This window comes from Rhipicephalus microplus, chromosome 2 (assembly GCF_043290135.1).
Source record: "Rhipicephalus microplus isolate Deutch F79 chromosome 2, USDA_Rmic, whole genome shotgun sequence".
Taxonomy (NCBI): domain Eukaryota; kingdom Metazoa; phylum Arthropoda; class Arachnida; order Ixodida; family Ixodidae; genus Rhipicephalus; species Rhipicephalus microplus.
This window is the reverse complement of record NC_134701.1, coordinates 226993689-227019973: the sequence shown is the minus strand read 5'-3', so window position 1 is coordinate 227019973 and position 26285 is coordinate 226993689. Positions and strand designations below refer to the sequence as shown.

At 45.4% G+C, this 26285-nt stretch overlaps 1 protein-coding gene across 4 annotated transcripts; it reads left to right on the top strand.

The window, feature by feature from the left end:
- Positions 1-11925: 11925 nt before the first annotated feature.
- LOC119170339 (very long chain fatty acid elongase 7-like) lies at positions 11926-24680 on the top strand. 4 transcript variants are annotated; one of them, XM_075876778.1, is made up of 4 exons: positions 11926-12183; positions 18888-18956; positions 19813-19862; positions 22969-24680. In XM_075876778.1, exon 4 carries the CDS (start codon positions 22976-22978, stop codon positions 23948-23950), a length of 975 nt encoding a protein of 324 aa, XP_075732893.1. In that variant the 5' UTR covers positions 11926-12183; positions 18888-18956; positions 19813-19862; positions 22969-22975; the 3' UTR covers positions 23951-24680. The 4 variants fall into 4 exon arrangements, with proteins under 4 accessions (XP_075732893.1, XP_075732903.1, XP_075732885.1 ...); XM_075876788.1 differs by lacking the exon at positions 19813-19862 and having other exon boundaries at positions 11926-12180; XM_075876770.1 differs by lacking the exon at positions 19813-19862.
- Positions 24681-26285: the final 1605 nt, after the last annotated feature.

Sequence of the window (26285 nt, the reverse complement as noted above, 5' to 3'; positions counted from 1 at the left end):
CCATCACTCAGCCCCTTTCGAACGTTAGGTTTAGTTACTGACTTTGAACGTTTTTGTTGGGTGTTTACAGATGTGTTTCGTCATGTCCAGTCAACTGTTTATTAAGTGTTTTGTTTTGTGAGGAATCTTTGCCTTTTTTTCTTTTCAATTAAACTTTTTGTGTGTTTCTTGGAAACCGAACGGCTTTGTCCTTATTAACAAAACTCTCTGAGGCTCAGCCCGGGAGAAACAAATCAGCAACAAGAACCCTGCATCACAAATTGGCGTCCGCAGCGACAGGACAAAGTCGTTTGTTTTTCCAGTAGATTTTTTTGACGCGGTTAACACGATGACGAACACGTGGGAGTTAATTGAGTTGGCGGATAAAATGGGACTGACGGGAGCGGAGTTTAGAGTATGGTACGCGGAGCGGATGGAGAGGGAGCGTGAGGAACGGGCTGCGATATGTGACGCTAAAAAGCAGCAGATTGCATTGCAAACACACGCTAAGAGAGAGGAGTTCGAGCGAGAAACACGGGCTAGGAGAGAGAAGCTCGAGCGAGAGACACGCGCTAAGAAGGAGCAGCTTGAGCTAGAAATGCGTGAAAAGAAAAGGCTGCTCGAGATAGAGATGCGCGAAAAGAAGAGACTGTTGGAACTAGAATATGAGGATTTGCAGCAGTGGCTTGAGAGGGAAAACGCTGAATATACGTGGTCTGAGAGCCAGAGTAGTCAACCAGTGGATGAGGTGTGCTCTGAAAGCAGTTACATCGGGAGCGATTTGAATTTACGTGAGACTGACCCTGTACCTCGTCATGACCTTTCGCTAGAGAAAGAAACTCTGAAAGAGTATGACAGGGAGGTAAACAGTCAAAAGACTAGGAGACTCGATAAGCTTATTGAAGCGCAGGAATGCTTCGTGAGCATGGAACAAGAACGTTCCATTCAGAGTAAAGGGTATTTTGAAACCTGTGAGAGGTCAAGCGCACTTTATTCAGAGGTAGGATTGCCTCTGAATAGCTCCGCTGAAGGAGCAATAAAAGGTCTCCTAGGTAATGCCGGCGAATGCCATAATGAAAGCTCTGATGTAGCAGCTACCTATTGTTTTGGGCCACTGGAGATAGCAACAGACGCTACGGACATGGTTTTTCACCATGATTATAACTTGCCCATACAGAGAGATGGCTTGTGTTCTCGGGAAATTGTAGATGATGCTTTTAGAAGAATATTGGAGCAAAATGCAATCGAAAAAAAAAAAAACTTTTCTTATTGTTGTTGGTTGAATGTTACGTTCTGTGGACTCGGTGTTTCGACGTGAGACATGTCAACGAAGAAGCAGTGTGGTGCCATCGGTGTGATGTGTTGAACTGCGTGGTGCAAATATGTGGTGTAATTGTGACGTAGTGCAGAACGCGCACTCATCGGCAGTTTTTTTTTTTCTAAAAAAAAAAAAAAACTTGAATAAAAGGGGGGCGTATGTGATGTGTGGTGCGCGTTCAAAGTGCGCGCCTTCGAAAAGTGCGCGTCACGGAAAAAAAAAAAAAAAAAAACAAAAGGAGAAATACCAGAGTGCACGTGCGGTGCTGCTTAAACAAGAATGACGACGTTAAAGAGCGTCAAGCACGAGGATGCGTGGCAGGACGTGAAGTAAACAAAAGGTAAAACATCCAATGGGCAGCGAACACGGAGATTTCAAGGCCCAATGGCTTGACACCACGAAACAGCAGTATCTCCAATGAGAACGAGACAAGTGGGCCAGAGCTGAAGCAGGAGCCTGGGGGGACCAGAGCAAGGGGAATTCGAGGCAGGCAGTGCAAGCGGAAGGTCGTCACCGGACCGGGCGCTGAAGATGGGCCGTTGGGTTCCGGACCCGAGCCTACAGGACTTCCACCGGCCGGGGCCTCCTGCTGTCGGGTTCCCGCTCCAAAGGACCGTGGCCATCCGGTCCTGAACTCCTTTCCAGAGCCTGCGGACTTCGGTTCCGGCAGGCGAGCTACAGCCGTCGGGCTCCGGGCCCGAGCTGTGCGCCCAGCTGCTTGACTAGGTCGACCCTAGTTCCCGGACGCGTCGCCACCAGCCTGCGTTCTCCCGTCTCCGACGTGTCCACGCTCCTCAAGCCGAAACCATCACGATTTGGTAGGGCTTTTCGACGTGTCGCCAGCAGCCAGCGTTCCCTCGTCCTCGTCCAGCCCACGCAGTGACGCAGGAGTCACGGCGTTCCGGTTTCTCATCACCGCCGAAAACCAACTTGTGGGTGAGACTGCACCGATACTCTTGCGCTACTCCCATCACTCAGCCCCTTTCGAACGTTAGGTTTAGTTACTGACTTTGAACGTTTTTGTTGGGTGTTTACAGATGTGTTTCGTCATGTCCAGTCAACTGTTTATTAAGTGTTTTGTTTTGTGAGGAATCTTTGCCTTTTTTTCTTTTCAATTAAACTTTTTGTGTGTTTCTTGGAAACCGAACGGCTTTGTCCTTATTAACAAAACTCTCTGAGGCTCAGCCCGGGAGAAACAAATCAGCAACAAGAACCCTGCATCACAGTACCTTGGCTCATATAGCTCATTATTCTTAGACGTATTGAAGTCGTCAGTGCTGTGTGGCAGACGTGTTCACACTAGAAATAGAGTGCAATTAGATACGTAGAGTTTTTCTTGTGTAACAACATTGTCGGTATGTTTCTGGCAAGCCTTAATTTTTATGCCCTGTTTGCGGAAATAGCTTGCTGCCAAAGTTTCAGCATTTTTGAGGCCTTTCTGCAGACACTGTTCAGTAGGATGTTGGCGACTGGATTGGGTGGGAACACACAAACCAATGACATCATGCGTCGTTTATACGGAAAGCCCACCAGAACCCGCAAGTTTTTTTTTGGCATAGTCGTTTATAGACACCTTTTGAAGCACACGCGACCTGCTCGAACAGGGCCTGATGGCGATTTCCCAGCTATTCAAGTCCCTGGACGAAAAGACGTGGGGAATGTATGTAGACGCAGTTAAGGAATTGTGCCGGCCACTCCTAGTTTTTTTAGATGTATAATCTACTCGTACTGACCAAGACATGCGAGATCAATGTTCGCGCTCTGCAGGTTGCAAAAGCTTGGGCTCTCAGAGTTCGCCTTGGTTTGCCAAAATCTGCTCCAACAGGGGTAACTGTTTCCATCTCCCTGGACCGACAGATTCAACCAAAAGGCTTCATTGCCAAGGTACGCACAGTAGGCATTTTCGGACAATTCGAAACACCGGACGTTGCGAACACAGAGGTTCCTTGCGTAGCAAGAGCGAGAAGCGAAGCGGGCCAAGAGAATGAAAAGCCTGACGAACTACGCACGCCATCGTGTTCCAACCTTGAAGGCGAAGCTTAAGTGTCCTCCGAGCTTTTGTGTAACACGCAGAGGTCATGTTCTTGAATCCTGCTCTAACCTAAAGTTTTTATTATACCTTTTTTTTTAATATATCTCGAATTTTCGCTCACGAACGCTGATTTTCAGCTCACAACTAACACAGTCGACACCGGAATTGCCGTGTAAAGAGCAGCTTATAACGATGTTGCGTTAAAGCAGAACTGTTTAAGAAGTATGTTCATCAAATTTACTATTTAAACGAATACAGCCTCTACCGAGTGTTTCGCGGCACAGGCGAGCTTGATCATGCGCGGTTGTTGTTAGCAATACTTTCTCGTGTTTTACGCACCACAACTGTGACATTGATATGAAGCCCACCGTGGCGAGAAAATAGTCCAGCCGAATCAAAACGCAGAGGTGGTCCTGCATTATTGCCATTATCTAAATGTTGCCATTGTGGTTGGAAATCAAACCTTGGTTCTCCAGTTTAGCAGCGAGACACCACAGCTCCTAAGGAGTCTCGGAGGATGCGTTGCTATGGCGGTATCGTGGCTAACGAAACCTGCAACAATTACCAACTTTGTACTATGTCCGCCAGGGCATAACCACAGCATAGCCCTAAAATAGCAGAGTAAGAGATAGGGAAAAAAAAAGTGACGGCGACCAGGAGCCCCCTCTAGGGTAAGGAGGAGAAGGATTGGGGAGGGGGGAGCCAATATGGAAAGACATAAAGAGAATTTAGAAATAGATGAAAGAAGGCAGGTAATACAGACTAGGCTTCAGTAAGATCGAAAAAGAACTCAACCTGCGTTCGCCTAGTCGTGCCACTTGTCTGCAAGCTGTGCTGTTTCCTCAGATTTCACAGGAGCGGAAACGGCTTTAGTTTTTACAGCCGAAGCTGTTATGAGATCACTATAACAGTGCTTTTGCCGATGGGGAAAGGGCAAGCTAGGAGTGGTAGTGTAGCTTCGGTGGGGAGCAAGTGCTTGTATGGCTTGAAAGGGGCAAGTGGCCTCTTTACACCCCTCTGCCAGTGCCCATGAAAAAAAAATGATGCAAGGAAGGGTGCACTCGTGCGCTGAAATTTAGGTGCACCATGAAGGACTCCGTGTGGTAAAAGTTGTTTTTATCTTCACTATACCGTCCTTCGCAGTCCACTCTGCCGTATACCAGTCAGTTAGATAGCCACAACTGGAAAAAGCCTTCACTCTATAGTTGGTTTACAGCAGGGCAAATGACAAACGTCTCAGCATCTATATATATTAAAGGGCAGTCGCGCATAATCCGTTATCTACGCCCAACTACAGGCTTTGTATCATGTGCTATAGCATTCCTATCAGCAATATGTAGAAACAAGGGTGAATGCCCATGTTGCCTCGCTGATATATAAGCTCGGACCGCGTTACAAGTGCAGCGTATCCCGCAGAGATTTCTTCTAATCATAGTAGCCGCATGAGGCCCATTGAAATCATTTGACAACATTATACATACAGTGATGATGATGATCATTGTTATTAGATAACATTATATATTATTATAATATAATAATCCATGGGGCTTAAGTACCAAAATTATGATATGGTTATGAGAGAGAGAGCATCCGGAATCTCCCAGCATTTTGGGCCCACCAATGTGCGCCCATATCGAAGTGCACGGGCCACTAACAATTTGCCTTCCACCGAAATGCATCCGCCGGAATTCGCTCTCGCGAGCTTTGTATCAGCAGTCGAGCACAATGGCCAACCATAGTGGGTTGCACGCACAGATAGTCAGAAGATTTGTGTACCGAATTCACAATTTAAGTTCGAATGGTTCATGTATAGCGTGGTGCAGTGAAGGCGTGCTTGATCATACATGGTTGTAATAATTGCCGGAGTTTCACGTACTGCAGCCACTAGTTAATGACCATGCACGCCGTAGTCGAAGACTTCGGATTAATTTTTACCACCTGGGGCTCATTGACGCCCTGCTAAATTTAAGCACACAGGGGTTTTTTGCTCTCCTTGGAACGCTTGGCCGGGAATAGAACACGCTACAACTATAGCTTTGCAGTGCCTCAGCTGCAACGTTGCCACAATAGTGGTCTCGCGGATAACAAAGTTTTGTAATGAGCGTACCGGAGAGAGTGTATTCTGTGATTTAAGCAATGATCAATGCAGCCATATAACGCCCTGTAGAATCGTTATGTGGTTTTTTAGGCACGGCGAAGTGGATAGATGATCGAGTGGATGAAAAAAAGTTCATTGGGGTCCTTCAGGGCGTGCGTTAGCGCTCAGCGGGCGGCTCCCACTTCGGGACAGAAAGGTCGCCTCCTCGCCGCGTCACTGGCCCGTTGCATTAATGGAGTAATGTTCGTCGAGTTTAAGGCCGCGTAGAAACATATTCGAGAGTCAAGAAGTGTCGCTTTCATCGACGCGTAACGTGGAACACCGCCAGAGCATACGATGTAAGTTCACTTATTCACTGGATTTTGGCGGGAATTTATGAAAAAGGAGGTCTCCAAAAAACTCAGTGGCCCACTACACCTCGCAAATGGGCGGACAGCGAAGATGTGTTAGTTATACCAAGTGTTACACCGAGCATAACACCTGCAAGGGAAATTTCGCAAGCATGCTCGCAGCACCGCGTCTCCGCACAGCGACGTTGTATCCATTCACGGTCGAGTTCGCGCCGACATTCCCAGTATGCAGCTTGCTCCTCTTCGGTATACCCGCCACGATGGTGTAGTGGCTAGAACGCTCGGCTGCTGACCGGCAGGTATAGCGGCCGGGATCGGATCCCGGCTTTGGTGGCCGCATTTTCGATGGAGGCGAAAATGCTTTAGGCCCGTGTGCTTACATTTCGGTGCTCGGTAAAAAATCCCCGGTGGTCGAAATCGCCAGAACACTCTATTGGGGCATCTCTCATAATCATATGGCGGTTTTGGGACGTTAAACCACAACAATAATTATTAAAATGCCCCTAATCGATGTGGATAACACGAGGTCTAAGCATCATCAATCAGAAATATGTACGCGCGAATCTATACGATTGGCTAGCGAGGTGACATTATTAAGGCGTGATTGGCTGACGGAATCACGTGGTGTCGTGAATCCACCGCTGGATTTGGAATGCGCGTATGCTTCATTCTGATTTTTTAAAGCGAGATTACGTGACACGCTGGCTCGGCTAATGGCATTTCTACCACCACTACTACTATTATACCACTGCTATTGCGGCGCATGCATGTTAGAAAAAAGCAGCTTGGCTGTAATATTTTTGAATTGCCTGGCAATCGCTTGCACGCTCCCGGAGCAGTTTACACACGCAATCTGGGCTTCACGCCCATCTGAATGCAGTCGCTGTAGTCAGGAAGAAACCAGCAATGAAGCTCTCGGCATCGCAACACTAAAGCCGCTATACACAGAAGTCACGGCGGCTCACGTTTCTGAAGGAGGAATATGTGTTAACTCTAGGCGTGCAATCAGGCACGTCACATAATATTTTTAATATTTCGTAGGCATTTTAAATAAACGTGGGGGGGTACAATGTGCGGCAACGTGTGTCTAACCTCATCAAGAAGCACGAACATGTAGCCAATAATTGTAAAATGCTTCAGTTCAGCGTCAGGTGGAAGCCACTGCTATGTGGGGCCGCACGTTTCTGCTTTCGCTGGTTAACATTTGTACGGATTGCTTGGGCAATTATTTTTTTACATTTTTTTGCAAGGAGATGCTAAGGGAAATGTTTCTCCCAGCTTTGTTCCTTCTCTTAAAAATTTGACTTATAAATCTTGCCTAGTTAAGCAGTTTAACACAGCGCAAGGTATAATGTGACAAGCAACATTTAGCGATATGCATTTTGTCACGTTGTCACGAACTGCGTCGGCATATTTTAAAGCACTGGCTAGAGTTACTAAGGTACTTTGCATGTAATAACGTTGGTAGCGTTTTTGCAACAGCTAATAGCACATGAAATAAAAAAAGAGACGGAAGTGGGTTTGACTTCTGAAGCTCTCAAAGAAACACTGAATAGCAACCATGAATCATTGTTTGCTGTTGAAGCAGCATTAAAAAAACGTTTGCATTCATTTGTCTATAAAATGAAGGTAAGATTTCACAATGCTCCATTTCTCGCTGTGGCCTCAGAAATGCGTGACGTCACTGTGGTGTCATATCGGCACAAAGTCCACACTGACGAAATCCATGACGTCATGTAGAACTTGTTTGAAGACTCTACAGGAGAACCATCACAACGCGGCACTCACATTTTCTTTCTCCCTTTGTATTATTTATATTCAGGCGCGAGTTTCATCTAACGGCACAAATGGACACTTTGACATTGCAGCAGCGCAATTAATGCGTATGTTGCACTCATATATAATGCTCTTTAAAAGAATGAATTATGAAGTTAAGTTTTAGTTTTTGTTTGCTGGCTTCATTTTCTCAGTGCACCGAATTTTGTTCAATGGACATTAGCGTGACGTCGTAAGACATTAGTCGAGACACTTTGTTGCGCCGCGTGTAATGTGCAGCTGTGACGCTAAAGGGTCGTGATAATGAGCATAGGGTTGCTTACAAAATCCGCAGACGCTGAGAACGTCCCCGTCTTTCGTCACTACGCTATAATAGCTGGCCCAGCACATCTATGTAGAGAGCGCAAAGTTTAGCGACATGGTGTCTAGTTTTTTTTTTTTTGTTGTTGCTGTCGCTTTCTGAAGTGACCCAATAGAAATACCCGCCATGTAGGTCATAATATAGAAAAGACAGCGATGTACTGGAAGAGACAGCAAAGGCAAGTGCATACGCTCAGCACCACGTTGGACTCTAGCTGTTTCCACCACTCCGAGGAAACGCAGACTGCATTTATGATATTGATATCAACTTCCGCAAAAGTGTTGAAGCGAATTCGATAGTAACTACTTTACTGTAAGCGGTATTTTCACAAAAATAGCGAAAAAACGTTTTCTGAGGAATGAGTTGCGGCACACTGCTCAAAGTTGATGTCATCATTACGTGTCCTACGAAATTGAATGCTGTACAGCCATTATGTAGCTGGAAAAGGACACTGGCAAGCTTGATATACACACACACACACACACACACACACACACACACACACACACACACATATATATATATATATATATATATATCGTATCTACTACGTATCGTATTTCTTAAAGTATTTTTTAAATCGTATTTACTAACGTTTCGGCCGTGCCACGGCCGAAACGTTAGTAAATACGATTTCCTTTTCAAATGTGCTATCTGCAAGTTCATTCAATATATATATATATATATATATATATATATATATATATATATATATGTGTGTGTGTGTGTGTGTGTGTGTGTGTGTGTGTGTGTGTGTGTGTGTGTGTGTGTGTGTGTGTGTGTGTGTGTGTGTGTGGTGTGTCCACGTGCTTATACAAACACACTCACAAACCTACACAGCCAGCGACCCCTCTCCACTCAAAAAAAAAAGCAAGAAGTAGAAAAATTGTGGTTACGCAACTGTGTACATCGTACACTGACACACTGACACACTTGGATCAATGTCAGAGCAGCATTAAACAGCTGGCTATGGACCTCATGGGTCCACGCATGTGCCTGCAAAACGACGCGATGCAACGAAGCTCGTTACAACAACTTTGACGAGCACGCACCCTGTGAAAACCATCAAGCGAGATATCATGCGACCAGCTGCAAGTGACCTTACAAGAGGTCTATCAAATGTATCTAGCTATGTTTCACGATTGTCATCCGTGCAGCAAAGTCTGCGGTCTCCCAGTAAGTGAATTTCATTGTGAGCGCTTGTCAAATAGGTCAGTATTGCGATGGCGCCACGCAAAGTTCACGACGGTGCTCACTCTTGGATCGAACGACTACAAGAGTTGTAAATTCCACATAGTCATGGTAACCAATTATGACTCTCATTCTTTACCTCAAAACGATACCAATTAGAGCAACCAATGACGGCTCGACAAAAGAGACTGTATAACTGCTAAAGTAAAATTGCTCAGGTTTACACTGCTTTTTAAAGCGCTGGGTTTCGGTATAAACGCGCTATCAGAGATGGTCCAAGAACGTTGACGGAGTGGCGGATGCGCGTGTTTCCTAAGGGATTTCGTGCGCAACCGCGTAGCAACTGCGTGCAAGGCGGGCGCCTTGCTAATCATGCGCAGGGCGATAACTGATAATTGCGTGTGATAACTAAGTAGGTGCCTTCGCAAAAGCGACTATTTTTTAACCGTGCTACATTCATTCACTTCTAATGCAGTGACGAGCATACCATTCATTACACGTACCTCCAATCCAAGTCCCATGCCAATATTCAAGAACGCCTGGCCTCTGTGAACCCGAGGATGGTACAAGCGATAGCGCTTCGAATGCACAGAAATCCCATTGTCCACACGAACGCCTGAGGAATACCGACAGTTGATTAATAGGTCGATCGTTTAACCATTTTTACGTCTCAAAGATGCCTAACAGGCCAGCAAGCCGCAGGAGAACCCAGGAATAAATGTTTGCCCCGTTTGGTTCTCAAGCGCTAGCGTAAACTTCCAGTGAACGAGCAGTGGTCTTTCCTGCTACGTCAGCATACAGCGTTCGCGGCTGGTTGTCGAGCTCATCGGTAGTACTGAATAGAAGGGCGGCCATAATCACCAGCTACTAACGTGGGCCCTCGGAGAGCGGCGAAGTCCGTATTGTTGTGTTGCGGATTAAAGTTCCTTCGGCGAAACGGCATGCACACGCTTCTTCCACGGAACCGTTGCGGGTCGGATCGCTTGGGCTTCTGCTGCCAAAAAAAAAAAAAAAAGGAGATACGCAGTGAGCCGGCTCTCTCCACCCCCGCTGGAACTCGAAAACGGGTCAGCCGAGCAGGGAAGGGACACTGTGAGTTTCGTTCGAAGCCCACGCCTCCTTGTTGCTTTTACGCACTGCATCGTACCATTGTTAGTTTGACCCACGTGACCCACGTGACCCACCGAATCAGCTACTGAACCTCCTTACGTCGCCGCTCGTCAAGTGCGCCGCGCGCCATTTGACTTCTGACGGTTGACACGCCGAGGAGGTCGAAACAGCCGTCGACGCACGGTGAGGACGTTTTGTGCTGTTCAGGCATGCGGCATGAAAGCCCATCTGATTCAATGCATTTCTTTTTTTTTTTTCTCTTTCTCTGTACTACTTTTCTTATTGACGAGGGCCGTTGACAATTTCATACCTCGCCTCCTGCTTGTACCAAAGCCACGAACGGCAAGATACTACAAGGTGAGCTGATTGGAGCGTTAAAGCCCTTTCACGATGACGCCTCTGTAAAACATTGTGCCGTCATTTAAATCCATTCCAGAACACGCTCCCAGAAAGTCATCGGGATATTTTACAAGTTGGCAAGTTGCACAATACCTGTTGTCGCCCTAAGAATTAAGCAATTGTCGGGATTTCATGTCTCAAAACCGCGATATCATTAGGGGGACCCCGGAGTGGAGGGTTCCGGAAATTTCGACCACGTGGGGCTTCTTAACGGGCACCTAAATCCAAGTACACTGTCCTCTAGAACTTCGCATCGATTGAAATGCCGTCGCCATGCCGCGACAACATGCTCAGCGGCTGACCACCACACGTCAATTTTACACTAATGGTCGATGCTGTCACGTTGTAGTAGCAGTAAACGCGCACTCTGCAGCTTCTGTGTCGTAACCTTGCAACCTACGTTGGGAAGATAGTGCCGCGTGTGACCACTGCGGTGCTGTCGAAACCATCGAACATTGTTTGCGTCATTGCCCTCACTACAGCTATCAGAGACAGTCTCTGTCAGCGGTGTTCGCTCGCCTCGATGGCCAGCCGCTTTCCGAAAAATTGATATTGGAAAACCGGAAAGATAGACCTTCACGCTAAAAAGCGACGAAGGCCCTCCGGAAGTTTCTGCAATCGACACGCCTTGTCAAACGATTGTGACAGTCTAGTTTGTATGTGTTTTTCCTTCCCTCCCGTCATCCCTCTATCTCTCTCCCTCAAATCATTTTCCTTACTTTTTTGTCTCCTATTCCCCCTTTGCCAGTGCAGGGTAGCAAACCAGATACTCGCTTTCAGGTTAATCTCCTTGCCTTTCTGTATACCATATATCTCTCTCTTCGTTACTTCAGACTTCGCAGGCGCTACGCCGCGAGTTGGGTTTGTTGTCTTAATCCACAACCTTCGGCGTCCTTCCGTCACAGTGTGGCGCACCTGCGACGACGTTGTAGTACTCGCGCTACCATATGTGCCACAATAAGCGAGGTACGTTGGGACGCCCGAAGTTGGGGAAAAGAAGAAGAACGTATGCTCGCGCGAAGCCACGCACTTGTTGAGTTACCTTCCTCACGGCGCATCTCGCGTTCTCTCGCCCTTTGCCCCCTTCGCCCCCCTCTCTCTTGGCTTTTCGTTAGCGCGACTTCTCGCATACTCTCCACCGCTACCTTTCGACGGCGAGACCAGGTGCGGTGACGGTGGCTTGCGCGCGTGGCCTCCTCCTCGCCCCGCAGCAATTCCTCTCTTCGTCCTCCCGATGCCGGCAGGAGCAGCAGTCGGTGGTTGCAGGAACCTCTCGAATCCGGAGCATAAATAGCGTTCGCACTTTCTCGGCCGTCACCAGTCGCTCAAGGCGGGCCGGGGCAAAGCGATCGGAAAAAAACATCGGCGCGTTTCGCGAAGCCCAGTTCTCCACTGGCAACGGCAGTTTTTTGTTTGGTTTGAGGTTGCCGACGGTCGTGTGCGCCGATCCGACCGGTGGTTCGGAGCATCCTGCGTGGAGTTCTTTTCGCTTTCTGTTTTATTTTCCTGTTCTGCGCGTCGTCGGGTGCGGATTGCTTCAAGCGGTGGATACAAGTGCCGAGAGTTGTCGTAAGTACCGTGACGGGAGTGCCATCAGCTTAGTTTCTTTTCGTTTTGTCTACAATTAAACTTGCTACTTCGCGAATATTTGATCTCTATTGCTCGCGTTTTTTCTTTGTGTGTGTGTATGTGTTCATGCCTGAATGTGCATCGTCAATCTAATATTTTCATCGTCGTCAGCTAACTTTTTTCATTCTGGTGTGCCGTATGAAATTCTGCGCGAAGAACAAGAAAATGTTAACTACTTGATTATGCACACAAAAATAGCTCCTCCCCCCCCCCCTTTTACTCTGATAATTTGATGTCTGAGCTAGAACGGAGCAGATATATTAATGCTTAAAAATACAAACTTTGAATCCATTTCCTTCATAAGCAAACGTATCGCTGGTTACACTGATGTCTCCGGCGCCCGCGATCCAGCTCCGCAGCCAGTAAATGTCCGAACACCTGTGTCGGTCATTTTTTTTTTTTTGCACAAAAGTGAACGCCGTCAAGCGGTTTCTCTTTATGGAAGTTCCCATGAGGTTGGCCTCTCTAGACCGTCTATGTACCTCTTGGTACTTGATTGTTACTAATACGGCCTTGAGCAGCGGAACTAAAAAAAAAAACAAGAAAAGAAGGAAACGGGGACTAAGGAAGCACGGACTTCTCTTCCTTTGAAAACCTTTTCGATCGTTACTTTCCAACTTGTTTCACCGAGTTTGGCTCACTGGAAGCTTTGTGCCTGCCGCCATCTTCTGTTGCACAGAAGCGAGGGCTATTGTGTTATTCGGGTGGCGGCAAGTACCACATGAACTGTCCTGGATACTTTCGAACTAGACTCCACGTGCAAGTGGAATCCATGACAATGGTGGTGGCTGCTACGCGCATTTTTTTTTTGTACCCGTCAACTCGCTGCAATTGTAGAATACAAAGTACAAGCAATTTTTCGCATTTTTATTAGTCTGTTCATGGTTAACATTAGAATATCGCATCCTGATCTCAGTTTTTTTTTTAAGTTTCACACAATTTGTAACGTCGTCGAGCGCAAATCGCGCTGCTTCTTGTGTTTACAGCTGCTTTTGGAGTCACCTGAATACGCTACCTTTATTTAATTTGGTTTGTACGCTTCTGTTGGGCCGACTTCCGCTGCCGAAGGTATGCAGTGACGCGATGGCAGCAACGGCCACCTTTAGCCTTCCGAATGCTTGTTTCTTTCTTTGTTTGCTCCTTAGGCCCAGAGAAAACGACGCTTTGATTACCGCACGCTAGTTGTTTTAAATCTTCAGCTTCTTCCTTTTTCATCTCCTGCTCTGTGGTAGAACTCGCCATTTACTTTCGTGCGTTCATGGCATTGTTTGAGCCTAGTTATTATAACCTTTGCAAATAGGAGACTATCAGAAACTGAGAAGAATAAATGCAAAACAATCGATGAACAAATACTAAAAAAAATGGCCGCGTGACTTCAGTATTATCCGTTGAAAACTTCGACTTCATTGCTCGCACCTTAGGGTAGGGAGGGGTAAAATAAGACACGGCGTGAAACGCGACATTTTGACTTCGCCTACTTCTGTAGCTAATACGAAAAGTATATTTCTTTGTTTCTCTATATACTTCAGTGATAGGCACTGGTAGTTGTCTATTTTTTACGTGTAAAAGTTTGTCATTGCTCACAGCGTTCGCGTATATAGAAGAAAAACTAAGCTGCCGTGAGTTCGGTTCGTTCATGACTCGTCAAAAAGGGGAGAAATTCTGCCCGAACAAATTTTTTGGATCCTGCATGAAGCTACTTCGATGTCAGTACAAGTTACGTATTTGTTTTGTTTGTACTACTAGCTACATACGAGCAAACATTTGGTTCATTTAGTGGATGGGGCCAAAGTGAATTTTGGTTGTGAATTTGCGAATGTGGGAGGGGCAAAGCGCGACAAGAGGCACCGAAATACCTTATAATATGTCTTATTGAGCGAATCAGTTACTCATACTAAATATATATAATTTTTTTTTGTTTAGGAAAGCTAGGACGCACAGTTAAATATTGTATAGAGCTTCATAAGTGGAAAACGCCATGAAAAGCCGCTGACTGCTGTATGGGACCGGACTCACTGAATTTGCGAAACAGTGAGGCTGTTGCTCGTTCACAAGGATGCTGTCAAAGTGTGCATGAAAAAAAAATAAAAGAATCTCCAAGTTGAGCGGTTCACGAACATGTCTTCGAATCGAGTTTCAATAAGCCTTTTCCAAGCCGGAATGATAAAAATAAAAAGTGACAAAAATACAAAATTTATTGCCTTGCGAAGTCCGCCTGACGAAGTTGAAAGCCAGGAAATGCCCGTGCAGTTCTGCTTCGAAATGGCAAAAAGAGGCTAAAATACGTCAGGACGTATATATAGCCTCCAATCATTGAATAACGAAGTGAAGCGCAAGCGTTTTACGAAAGACAGCATTAGCACACAGAAAGACGGGGGGTGCTTGATCTGTTAGGAGCTTTGGAGCAACACAGCGCCCAGTTCTGTCTGGTTTCACTGCGTGGTGTTCGAGAAGTGGGCGTGTGAAGACTGCGTGCTGGCCCACAGTGTGAATTTCAGGTGCTTCTAGAGCGAAATCCGAAGAGATGAAATCTCTTGACGCTGTCTCATGAGACATCTAGTGCATTTAGATGTCTCGCAAAACATGTAATGCATTCTTTATTTATTTTTAAAACACCCCTCTGAACTGTGGCAAGATGGTCATATTTATGCAGCACGTACCTTGTACCCAAAGGAAAGTTTCTGCATTGACATTTAATCGTAGCGAGTGAAATAAAAATATAGTTTACTATTTTCAATTTGTTGTCGATTTACCCGATCTTACCCTAACTAATTAGTCATTTTAATTTCTGTAAGTGTTGAAGACCTCTACTAAAGTAAATAATCAGTAGAGCACTCTGCTTAAGTGAGCTTGAGCTGTGCGTAAACAGGGCACTTCGTAGCCAGTAGAAGAGACTGTTAGACTTTCGCGCATAGTTCAGGGTCGGTAGCGAAATGGTTCTAAAGAAAAGAGTGAAGAAATAAGGGCGGCGTCGTAGCTGTCTCTCACTTTGGAGCTGGTGAGCTGTGGTTGGGCGTCGTATTTACCTACACGTTAACGCGCTCCACGCATAGGAATAGCTGACAAAACAGCCTGCGGCAGTGAAGAAACGATCTAGCATATCCTGTGCGACTGACCATGCACAGTACTGTTCACAGAGAAGTTCGCTTGGTAACAGGCTTGATAAATTGAAATATCTCTTAGAGTTTCCTAAATACACATAATTTGCGAAACTCTGGCGCTAGTGTCTATAGGAGCTGCAATGTATGGCGCTTTAGCGAGCATGGTAATCATGGATATAGCATAGCATTTGCCCAGTCTTCGTACTTAACGTTCATTCTGGCTTCGCGTGGCGTGAAGGTGCTTTGTCACCAAAGAATGACCGGCAAATGTTTGACAGTTACGATTCACAACCTTAATCCTTTACGCTTACCACTTCGAATTGGGTCACGAAGTAAAAAAAAAACGGTTTGTTCTTTCCTTCGAAACAAAACAAAACACAGCAATAAATGAATCCACAATGGCATTCCCCGCCCGCAAGCACGAAGACCTGGCAAATCAATGTCGTACACATCATTCTCATGGTCGCTGAATTATCTCAGTGCCAGAGTCCCCTCTTTTTAATAAAAAAAAAAGCTTTATGGATGACCCCACTCTTTATGACCCCACTCTTTCGGAAGAAATCATCCAGCGTCATCGACAGGAGCACCAACTAAAGAGGTTGGGCAACGACAATGCACTTTATGTTATGTTTCCAACTGGTCTATGAGAATGGTTCTGATAGGAACGCCCTGCCTGTGTGTGCGCATGTATGTTTTAGAGGCGAAGCGTCTTAAGATCAAGCTCAATCCGGTATGCGGCGTGACCATCCTGACAGTGCATTCGTGCACCTTCCCTCTTCCCGTACGCTCCCCCCTCTCTCGCCTCTCAACGCTGACATAGGCAGCGTCTGCTAGCCAGTTTCTTGATTTGAAAAACCGACTGTTCGCGCCACCCAGCCGTTCACTTGCCACCCCGTTTGAATGTATTGTCTATAGGCACTGGATCTTGATTGATTGATTGATTGATTTGTGGGGTTTAACGCCCCAAAACCACGATATGATTATGAGAGACGCCATAGTGGAGGGCTCCGGAAATTTTGACCACCTGGGGTTCTTTAACGTGCACCCAAATCTGAGCACACGGGCCTACAACATTTCCGCCTCCATCGGAAATGCAGCCGCCGCAGCCGGGATTTGAACCCGCGCCCTGCGGGTCAGCAGCCGAGTACCTTAGCCACTAGACCACCGCGGCGGAGCAGGCACTGGATCTTGACCTTCAATGTAGTACCAGTAGGAGATTTCTTCTAAACATTGTTAAACAATAAAAGTTACTAGCTAGAGCGTAGCGAATCTCTCTACTTTTCTTTTTCATGTATTTCTCGGTGTTTCGGTTCCGCACGGACGCCGAGAACAGTGGTATACTTGCGCTCGTTTCAGACGTCAATGCTATGTCGAAGAAGGCGACGCTGTTTGCACCGCGAACAAACACTGAGGCCGTCGATCACTGAATACTAAAGGTGTTTTCATACTGAAATATTGTTTTACTTTTTATGTACCACTAATATAAACTTAAATTCATAAAAAAAGACACTGCAAAAGTTTACGTAGAGCGCTTTTTTTTTACCGGCTGTTTAAAACGAGCATTAAGCTTGACGTCGATTTAGAAGTGAAAAAAAGAAACTCAACGTGACACGAAAAGCGGTGGTGGTATTCACGTGCCTATGGCGTGTTCGCTGAGTGATAATAGTCACACACTGACCGCGAGACCAAACTATTTCCTATTGATACGCAAGTGCGCACGCACTTCTCTTTTCGACCCAAATTTACGCGCATCCGCCACTGTGCGTGAGTACGTGGTCACTGCTCTCACATGCCTCACGATTAGCCCTACAACATTTCATTAGGAGGCGTGCCTCTTTTTTCCGCGCCCTATGTGGTGGTGACATGGCGGGCTTTTTAAAAAAAGGGAGGGTTAAAAGGGAACTTGTTTGTTCCCGGCGCTATCGAAAAATTGAGGTTCTGTATCACATTGCAATCTCTGTGTGCACGTCTATGCGAAAGGGCGACGAGAGAGAACATTTTTCATCGGCGTTCTTGTAGCCCGTCAATTAGCAAGCTTGACAAAATGAATGTGTAATGCTCTGTTCTGACTGTAACCATATTTTCGTAACTATTCCCCCTTTCGTGATTCCTACACAATAAGCTTTAACCGCCGGAATATACACACGATCTCCCATGAATGTCTTTTTTACGTATGAATCGTGGAATATTTATTGCCTTACTTAATTGATAACCATATCTCTGTACCTCAACTTTAAATAATGTTTCAATTAGATGTCTGATATCTTTAAAAGATAATTTTTGGTTGGTAAATTAGACGTGTCCGTTTTAAACAGTGCCACAGTGTTTACACGCTAGACTGCGCCATGCTTACATTTATTTATCCTGCTCCATTTCATTTAACCGGGTCATTCCGGGTCAACGCCCCGTGTGTATCAGCGTTACAGAATAAGAAGACAAAAATGCTAGATAAAAAAAAAAACAGTGGCCTTTGTGAGTAGTCGCTTCTACTTCAACTACCCGATCGCAAATTCAAACAGCACTCGGTGAAAAGCAGTCGGTGGATAAGCTGTCAGATAAGTTAATTTTTTTATACTTTCTGCCTCTTCTTTATACTTTCTCTCTCTTCTTGTTCCCACTGTCTCGACAAGGGTGTACAACAGGAAAACATTTGTCAAATAGAGCGTTCTTGATTGATTATTGATTGATATGTGGGGTTTACCGTCCCTAAACCACCATATGATTATGAGAAAGGGCTTCGAAAATTTCGATCACCTGGGGTTCTTTAACGTGCACCCAAATCAGAGCACACGGGCCTACAGCATTTTCGCCTCCATCAAAAATGCAGCCTCCGCAGCCGGGATTCGATCCCGCGAATGCGGGTCAGCAGCCCAGTACCTTAGCCACTAGACCACCACGGCCGCGGGTGGTCTAGTGGCTAGCGTTTCTTGATGGTGTGGTCTAGCATTTTTTTTAAATGTTACTTCTTCCTATTTGATATTTTGGTTGCATCATAACCTCAGTTAGTCATTCATTTAGGCGTGGACTATTTTCAATTCGCCATTGATTTTCATAGCCTTATTTTCATTCATTGCATCGTCTGCGTGATCTTGGCTACCTGAACACAATTTGGTATTGCTTTTTTTTCTTCCAATCATCACTTGACAACGTGTAGAATCACCATAATATTCTGCGACCTCACGAGTCCTGTTTCTAAGCGTTGCAGTTTGACTCTTCACTAGTATGAACTGCATAGCACAAAACGAAGCTGATGTGAAGGAGACCCCATACGGGCCAATAACCATGCAGCTCGAAAGACAGGCTGTCCCATGGAAAACTAAGCGATATTTCTATTAGTCAATTTCGCATTACAATCACGACCACACAAATCATAGAAACCGACAGGACGAGCGTATTCACTATTTAATTGAGACATGCACCAACTAGCCCAACAGCGAGGACTGAGCACTACTAAAGTTACGTTTATGATCATTAATTGTAGTACTGAACATGCAACGAATATTCTGATTTACGGCGTGTTTTGCCTTCCTTCTGGCATCCCAGGAGACCCCGACGTGTGGACGGAACAAGCTACGTAGGGCGTCTTTCTGCTGGGACGGAAGCTGATACCTGGTAAGATTTTTCAAGGTGTCACTTGCTACCGTGGCTCTCAGTGCTCCATTAATATTTTTTATTGTCGGTAGATTCGTAAACAGGGGTGAAAAATAGTTCAGTGCCTTTGTCACTGCTTGTCACGACGCTGACTGTGAAGTTGAGTGTGTTTTCATTTACTCTTCAGATAATGCGTAATTATCTCGTTAACCCAGAAAGTAATATTATATATATATATATATATATATATATATATATATATATATATATACCAAGTACGCGTTGACAAATGAATTAATTAGACAGTTTCAAAGCGCATATCATCTTCATTTTTGTTTTTAACTCTAGTGTAGCAATTCTGACGTAAGGACGAAAGATCACCAAGAATAATTTTTGTCCAGTCATAATTATTGCATTGCAGTTGAGGAGAACAATAATCCGCTCTATGATTTCCTTGACCTAATTGCCTGTTAGATTCATTCGACTGTGTCTTACAAAAAACGAGCCTATGTAGAACTGTATATATGTATAGATGCTATTGTTTTTTATATTTTTATTTGTACCAATCAAGTTCAAAGGGGTAGCCGTCGCCAAGTAACGGTGACAAAAACTCCTTCGTTCATTTTCTATTTCAATAAAAAAACAAGCTCGTCGAAACAAAAAGGCAAAAAACCTGTTTTTTGTTCATTCATAAGCAACTGAACCATTCATAAGTCACCGAACCATTCGGGAAGCTTTAAAAAACAATTTCTGATCTTTATTAGAAAGCTTAGTCAGTGAAAAGCAGCAACAATAATTTTTGATAGTACAAGTTCATCGTATACGATTGCTTTTTTATTTTTGCTTAAACTGTAAGCGGTAGTTATCTCCTTTACAGGTGCTGTCAGAGAAACGGTGCAGATATTCATCGAGGGCAGCACAAACGAGGAAAGTATTGCTTAATCTACCGACGGCACGCGACCCAGAGCTTTCAGCATCGATAAGAACTCGGCCAAACGAGTGCATCCGCGTGGCAAGCTTGTATTACATTTAACGATCGTGTTTCCCATCCTCCACCCCTGCTGCTTTCGTCTTCTAGCTCAGCGCGCGTCAACTCCATTGCGTTAGAATGTCAGCCAAATTCTTTGAATTAAACGCGTCAGCCTACCAATCAACGTATGCTGCAAAGGGTGAACAAATGTATTGTGTGATCGGACGCCGCAACCGAATTACAAAAGTGTCTTTGGGGCACATTACATGTTCAACTTTCCTTCCGCGCAATACCTGTGTACGTAATACAAAGTCTCAAAGTTATTCCCTCGCACGTAATTGTGAGCTGCAACGCGTGTGGTAATATATCGGAAAGATAGATGAAATTACGTCCATGATCGGCCTTTTTTAATGAATGGAATCGGTCTCTTCCGAAGTCACGCAGTCGACCTTTCCTCCGGCATCTAATCCACGTGCGCATTTTCCTCTCCGCGTCTTTTCCATTCATTCGCATGGTTTCGCCACTACTTGGATGCCTTGAGCGTACATAACGCAACATCCTTTCCGATGCCTGCGTAAGCAGTGTGTTGCGCAACATTGTGTTCACAAGCCTCGCAATGTTGCTCTTTCTTCGTCTCAACGATTTCCGTTTGGAATATCGTACAGGATAAGCGTCAGATGAAACAAATGTTTCCCGGGCACGTGGTGTATCCCACTTGTTCGAGCTGTGACGGAGGGCGCAGCGTCGCAATCTTAGTTAGCCACAGGGCCTATAGATTCCTCGCCTGCGGCTCACACGTAAACCATGCTTTTCTGCATCGATGAGTGCTGATTTCGCATGGCCTCGGGCAGGTAGCCAGAATTTAAAGACGTTATGGTCTTTCGTTGGATACTCCAACACAGAAGGTTTGCTTTGTCTGTCTATCTGTTCTCTCTGTGTCGACCCGTGTCTTCCCAACAATTCAACCACCTAGTGAAACTTTAAGCCCATGCTCAACGCTAACCCTTGTTGCTCTGGTAGCTGCGTTCGTACTTGCGAACATTGTCAATCAAACAGCAAATATTACGCATATCTGAGGCGCAGCATCAAATACGTAAGTGTTAGGTAGCGTGTTTCTTTATAGAAAAAATGCATAGGTACCTAATTATAAAGACCGTAGTATTTATCGTCGACAATGATACACTGTGAGCGAAACAGCGGGTGTTTCCTACGATCCGCTAAAATGATATGGCGCTGCCACCTGGCAGTGGCTCTGCGTTCTAAAAAGAACTTTTCTTTCTTCCCATATTGCAGATGATGATGATATCTTCCATTGATGATTGATTGATATGTGGGGTTTAACGTCCTAAAACCACCATATGATTATGAGAGACGCCGTAGTAGAGGGCTCCAGAAATTTCGACCCCCTGGGGTTCTTTAACGAGCACCCAAATCTGAGCACACGGGCCAACAATATTTCCGCCTCCATCGAAAATGCGGCCGCCGCAGCTGGGATTCGATCCCGCAACCTGCGGGTCAGCAGCTGAGTACCTTATAACCACTAGACCACCGCGGTGAGGTCAGAGTAGTATTTTAAATGACATGAAGTTTTAAAAAAAATTCTGCATATGTACCAGAGAATTCTGTTGGCGTTGTTAGTGATGTTTTCAATGTGCACATGCCAAGAAAAGTTATCGATTAGCTGAACTCTGACATATTTATATGATGTCGCGTACTTGAGGTTGACGTTATTGATGGCATAGGCGAAAGATGTGGGTGAGTCGGGGCGACCCGAGAAGTGCATGATTTTTCATTAAGAACTATAATCATTGTGAACACCGGGTTGACATGTTATATAAGCCTGATTGAAGAATAAAGCTATCATGCTGGTTAGTTATTTTGCGGTATAAAACACATACAAAAATTTTTCAAACTATCTTTTTCTCCCCTGTAACATGGGCCTATGCCCAATCTGACTTTGGTTTTAATCTCGTATTTATTGTATCGTTACATTCCATTATTAATTTGCTATGTATTAGAAATAATTACGATCACTTGTATTTTTTTCCAGTTTCAACTTTTCAGTTCTTTTTTTTCAATCTTTCTATTTGATTACACTTGTATAAACTGTCACTAAAAACTGCTTGCTCGTATTGTACATTTTCATAGCTATAAAAATTCTCATCGATGCCACCCATCTGTAACGGGTCGTGGTTCCAGTACAGCCCATTAGAGGCTTTTTGACCACGGCCCTCAGAATATCGAATGTTGAAATAAATGATGTTTCAAAGCTTGAAAGATAGTAATATCAGTTTTATTCCGAAAGCCAGGCTTTGCTCCTTGCGTCAGCAAAACGCGGCGATAACCTGTTTCTTGCCTTTATGTCGGGAGTTACTAGCTTCGATAAACCAGTTGTTACGTCTGTTCCCTGTTGTAGTGGCACCTCGTGCCACGTTTAGACACCACCCATGCATTGAAAAAAAAAAGAAGCAACGCATGGAACAGGCATATTTCACTAACGGCTTCTATCGACAGCAGAGTGCGCTCTGCTATCACCGAAGTGAATATATAGTGGAGCGCCGCAATTCAGCGATCCTTTACGCATCCCCATCGTTTTGACGTGCAATAGTGCGTAAACATCCGATTGTTGTTTCGTGACAAACTTCAGCTACTGAATGCCATTCGCGTCTCGGTTTACAGAAGTGGAACACAGGTGCGTGGCGGTTGCCTTGCGGAGAGAGCGGCCCTTGTAGAACTTGATACATTCGTCGTGTAGTATCCGGTGTGTTCTGCACGTTACAGCAGTCTCTTTAGTTATTAACTGTAGTAACTGAGCCTTCCGTGTAACCAGTCAATTAGCATCGCTAGTATGTATTATTGTACCATGCGTGTCGGCGAACAATATGTCGTTATAGTCTCAGCTGGCGGACGTTTCGAATGTCCGACCGTTGTTTTCGAGCAGCTTTATTGCAGCTCTGAAGCATCCATTTTTTTATCTAGTTTTTTATTGCGTGAACATTAGCGATGACCTTGGCGCCCTTGAATCGCTAACGTGGGGTGTGCTGTTTTTTTTTTCTATTATAGTTCCACAATGGCCAGCTACGTCATGGACCTGGTGGAACAACTCAAGTCACAGGCCGACCCCCGCACCAAAGACTTCCCTTTGATTGGAAACCCAACGATGGTGGTGACCCTCATCGCCGGCTACCTGTACGTGGTCAAGGTGTGGGGGCCCCGGTACATGGAAGATCGCAAGGCCTATGACCTCAAGCACATCATCATGGTCTACAACGCCTGCATGGTTATGCTCAACACGTTCTTCTTCTACAAGTTTCTATCGCACTCATACCTGGGCGGTGGCTACAGCTGGATATGTCAAGGCATCGACTTCAAGGACCCGGGTTCGATCGCCATCGTGTCGTACTGCTGGTGGTACTTCATGGTGCGCATCCTGGACTTCGCCGACACGCTGTTCTTCCTGTTGCGCAAGAAGTTCAGTCACATCTCGTTTCTGCACGTCGTCCACCACAGCCTGGTCGTCTGGAACGGCTGGCTCTTCATCACGTTCGGCGCCGATGGCCAGGGCATCATGGGCGTCTGCATCAACTCGTTCATCCACATCGTCATGTACACGTACTACTTCTTGGCTGCTCTGGGGCCCTCCGTGCAGAAGTATCTGTGGTGGAAGAAGTACATCACCACCATGCAGATCGTCCAGTTCGCAGTCTTCATCGCATTTGTCTCCGTGCCCCTGTTCAAGGACTGCGGCTACCCGCGCTTCCTCACCTACCTCGCCGCCTCCCAGTGCTTCTTCTTCCTGGTGCTGTTCGTCAACTTCTACATTCACACCTACGTGAGGACCAAGAGGGGTGAGGTTCACTTCTTCTGTGGCAACTACGAGGCCACTTCGCGAGCCACCGTGCCACTGAAGGAAGGGGAGAAGGGCACGAAGAATGGCATGACCGTCATCGAGAACGGCGCCCTCACGAACGGCAACGGCCATGTGAACGGCTACGTAAATGGTGTCGGTCTTAAGAAAAGAGAAGTGAAGATACGCACCCACTAAATCGCAGGAAAGGGCAAGAAAATATGGCATCGAAAGGTTCTTGGCGCATGTAAGCGACGTCGCGAGCATCATTCAACGGGCTCGGAGTCGTCGGGACTGACAGCGCGTGCCTCGCGGGACAGCATTGTTGTCGTGGCGGTGTCAGTCAGCTGACCGGGAGCGTCTATTTATTTCCCAGTGTATTCTTCTAAAACATGGCGCCTTGCCGTGTTTATTGTAGTGTCGAGAAACGAACTGCATCAACAGTCCATGGACGTCCGAAAGCCTTCGTTTAAGGCCGACGTGACGCGCACTGTGTCAAAGCGTTTCGTCGCTTTTCCTGTAGTTAGGTGCATCTCATCGCTATCGCGCGCTTGCATGTGTTGGCGTTACATCGATGGTTTTCTGATGGCCGATTAGGGACCAGCGAAATGCTCATGCGCGGACTGAATATAATTTTTTGTCACTTCTCGTTTAGTCATATTGCACGTTCATCCTCATTACGCGCACGTTTTAAAACATTTTTACTTCGCCACCATTTTTTTTAATGGCAAACTACGGCAGCGCAGACGCCACAGAAGCTGTGATAGCAGCTAGTGTGTTTGGTGTGCTGCGGTGATGTCTTTCCGCTATTGTGCAGGGGTATGTTGCGATTTCATTGTGTGTCTTGTTTTAGCGCTGACGGCCAACTCTTGTAAATAGACATTTGTTGTACTGTTGTTTTGATGAATACACACGTTTTCATCAGTCATAGTTGCATTTTCTTTCCACGTTGACGACTTGGTGTTTGCAGTCTTGTACGAACACTCAAAGAGGGGGCAAACAGTTCCTGCATGCATCGGTAATTCCTTCTAGTGACGTCTATCAGAAAAAAAAAGCTCATCTTGCTGACGTCGCTAATCACTTATTGTTCTGTCACCGCAAGTAATATAAGCATGCAGCCGAAACGCACTTCTTTCTTGTTTTGTTCTTGAACCATGTTTCGAAGATATAACGACTTCGCAAAACGGGCTTACTTGAAATATCCTTCTTTTCTGCGGTACATTTTTTCCCTTTTTTATCAAGCTCATGTATATTTTGCTGCTAGCGAAAGACTCCGTGGCTGGGTGTCCTAGGGGAAAAAAAGTCATGTTACCGCACGGAAGTGAAGAAAATGGCTCTCAATAGCGTGAAGGTTAACGAAGTTGTACTTTAAAAATGTGGCTGCACCACCCAGACAATAAATTGTGAACTTTAACATTCCTGTAATCACGATCTTATTACGACACACTTCGTGTATTGGATGACTATACGAAGAAATTTAAACCTGCTTTGTGCCATGAAAAAGCAGCTGGGTGTGGTTATAGATGAGCTTTTAGATTTTGCCGGCAACAAAACACAGCCGCTCAGGTGACTCATGACACTGCAATGCCAGCCAGCCATAGTGGCTGGGAAAGTGGTGAATGCTGTAGCATTTACTTAAGGTGGGGCATCTGGTACGTACGGCCGCCCACTTCGTATCCATAGCAATCGCACACAGGGCTTCAAGGGGAATGTAAAAAGCAGCAGCTTGAACTGGTCGCAAGCACCGTCTCGCAATCTGGTAAATATCGATTTCTTGATATCACAGTTCCTTGTCACGATTGTCTTAAAAGTAAGCTAGACTGCCTGATGGATACCTCGTACACAGAAGACTATTCGTTTTTATTTTAAATAATTTTTTCCTGCATCACTGCGGAATTAGTACAAAAAGGGATGATCACGAGAATGGCAAAATAGTTTGTGGTATTCGTGAATGGACACGTACAATGATGCAAGCAAGAGAAAGAAAAGGGAGGGGGGGTAGGCAATAGGGCATTTCTTATTGGTTCAGAACTTTGTCGTTCCACATGTAGTTGTGTTTGTGCTAATGTACCCAAAGAGGTAGTGCCTAGACACTTAATTCATTAGTGGTGTGTCGGCTGACCCGTAAACCACGCTGGAAGTCATGACATCTTTTGTATCACTGGTGGCAGCTTCGTGGTACGATAACCAAGTTTTTACGAATTTCGAGTTTTTTTTTTTTCAAAGCAAGATATTGTATGCTCCCATAAAAGCTGTACAATTCTTGTCGCACTTGTAGGGTGGTCTATAGCTTACTAAAACAGAAAAAGACGCGTGATGATCATGGAAAGGACGCGAAACAGTTTCTGAATTCGCATCCCTTATACGATCATCGCGAGCCTTTTTACATTCCTGTAGGCTTGTCACAACTTCACCAGCAACAAGTAATACTATATATAGTTTTCCAGATTCAATTCACCCACGTCACTTTAGTTATTTAATTAAACTCCTCGCGCTGTTATAAACAGAAGGCTAAATCAATGGCACCATTACA

What these genes read in the sequence shown, in the direction of transcription:
- LOC119170339 (XM_075876766.1), top strand. Translation starts at nt 22,560, where the DNA reads ATGCCATTCGCGTCTCGGTTTACAGAAGTGGAACACAG. An exon ending in TTTACAGAAGTGGAACACAG is followed by an intron (nt 22,598 to 22,968) that starts GTGCGTGGCGGT and finishes TTTCTATTATAG; the next exon opens with TTCCACAATGGCCAGCTACG.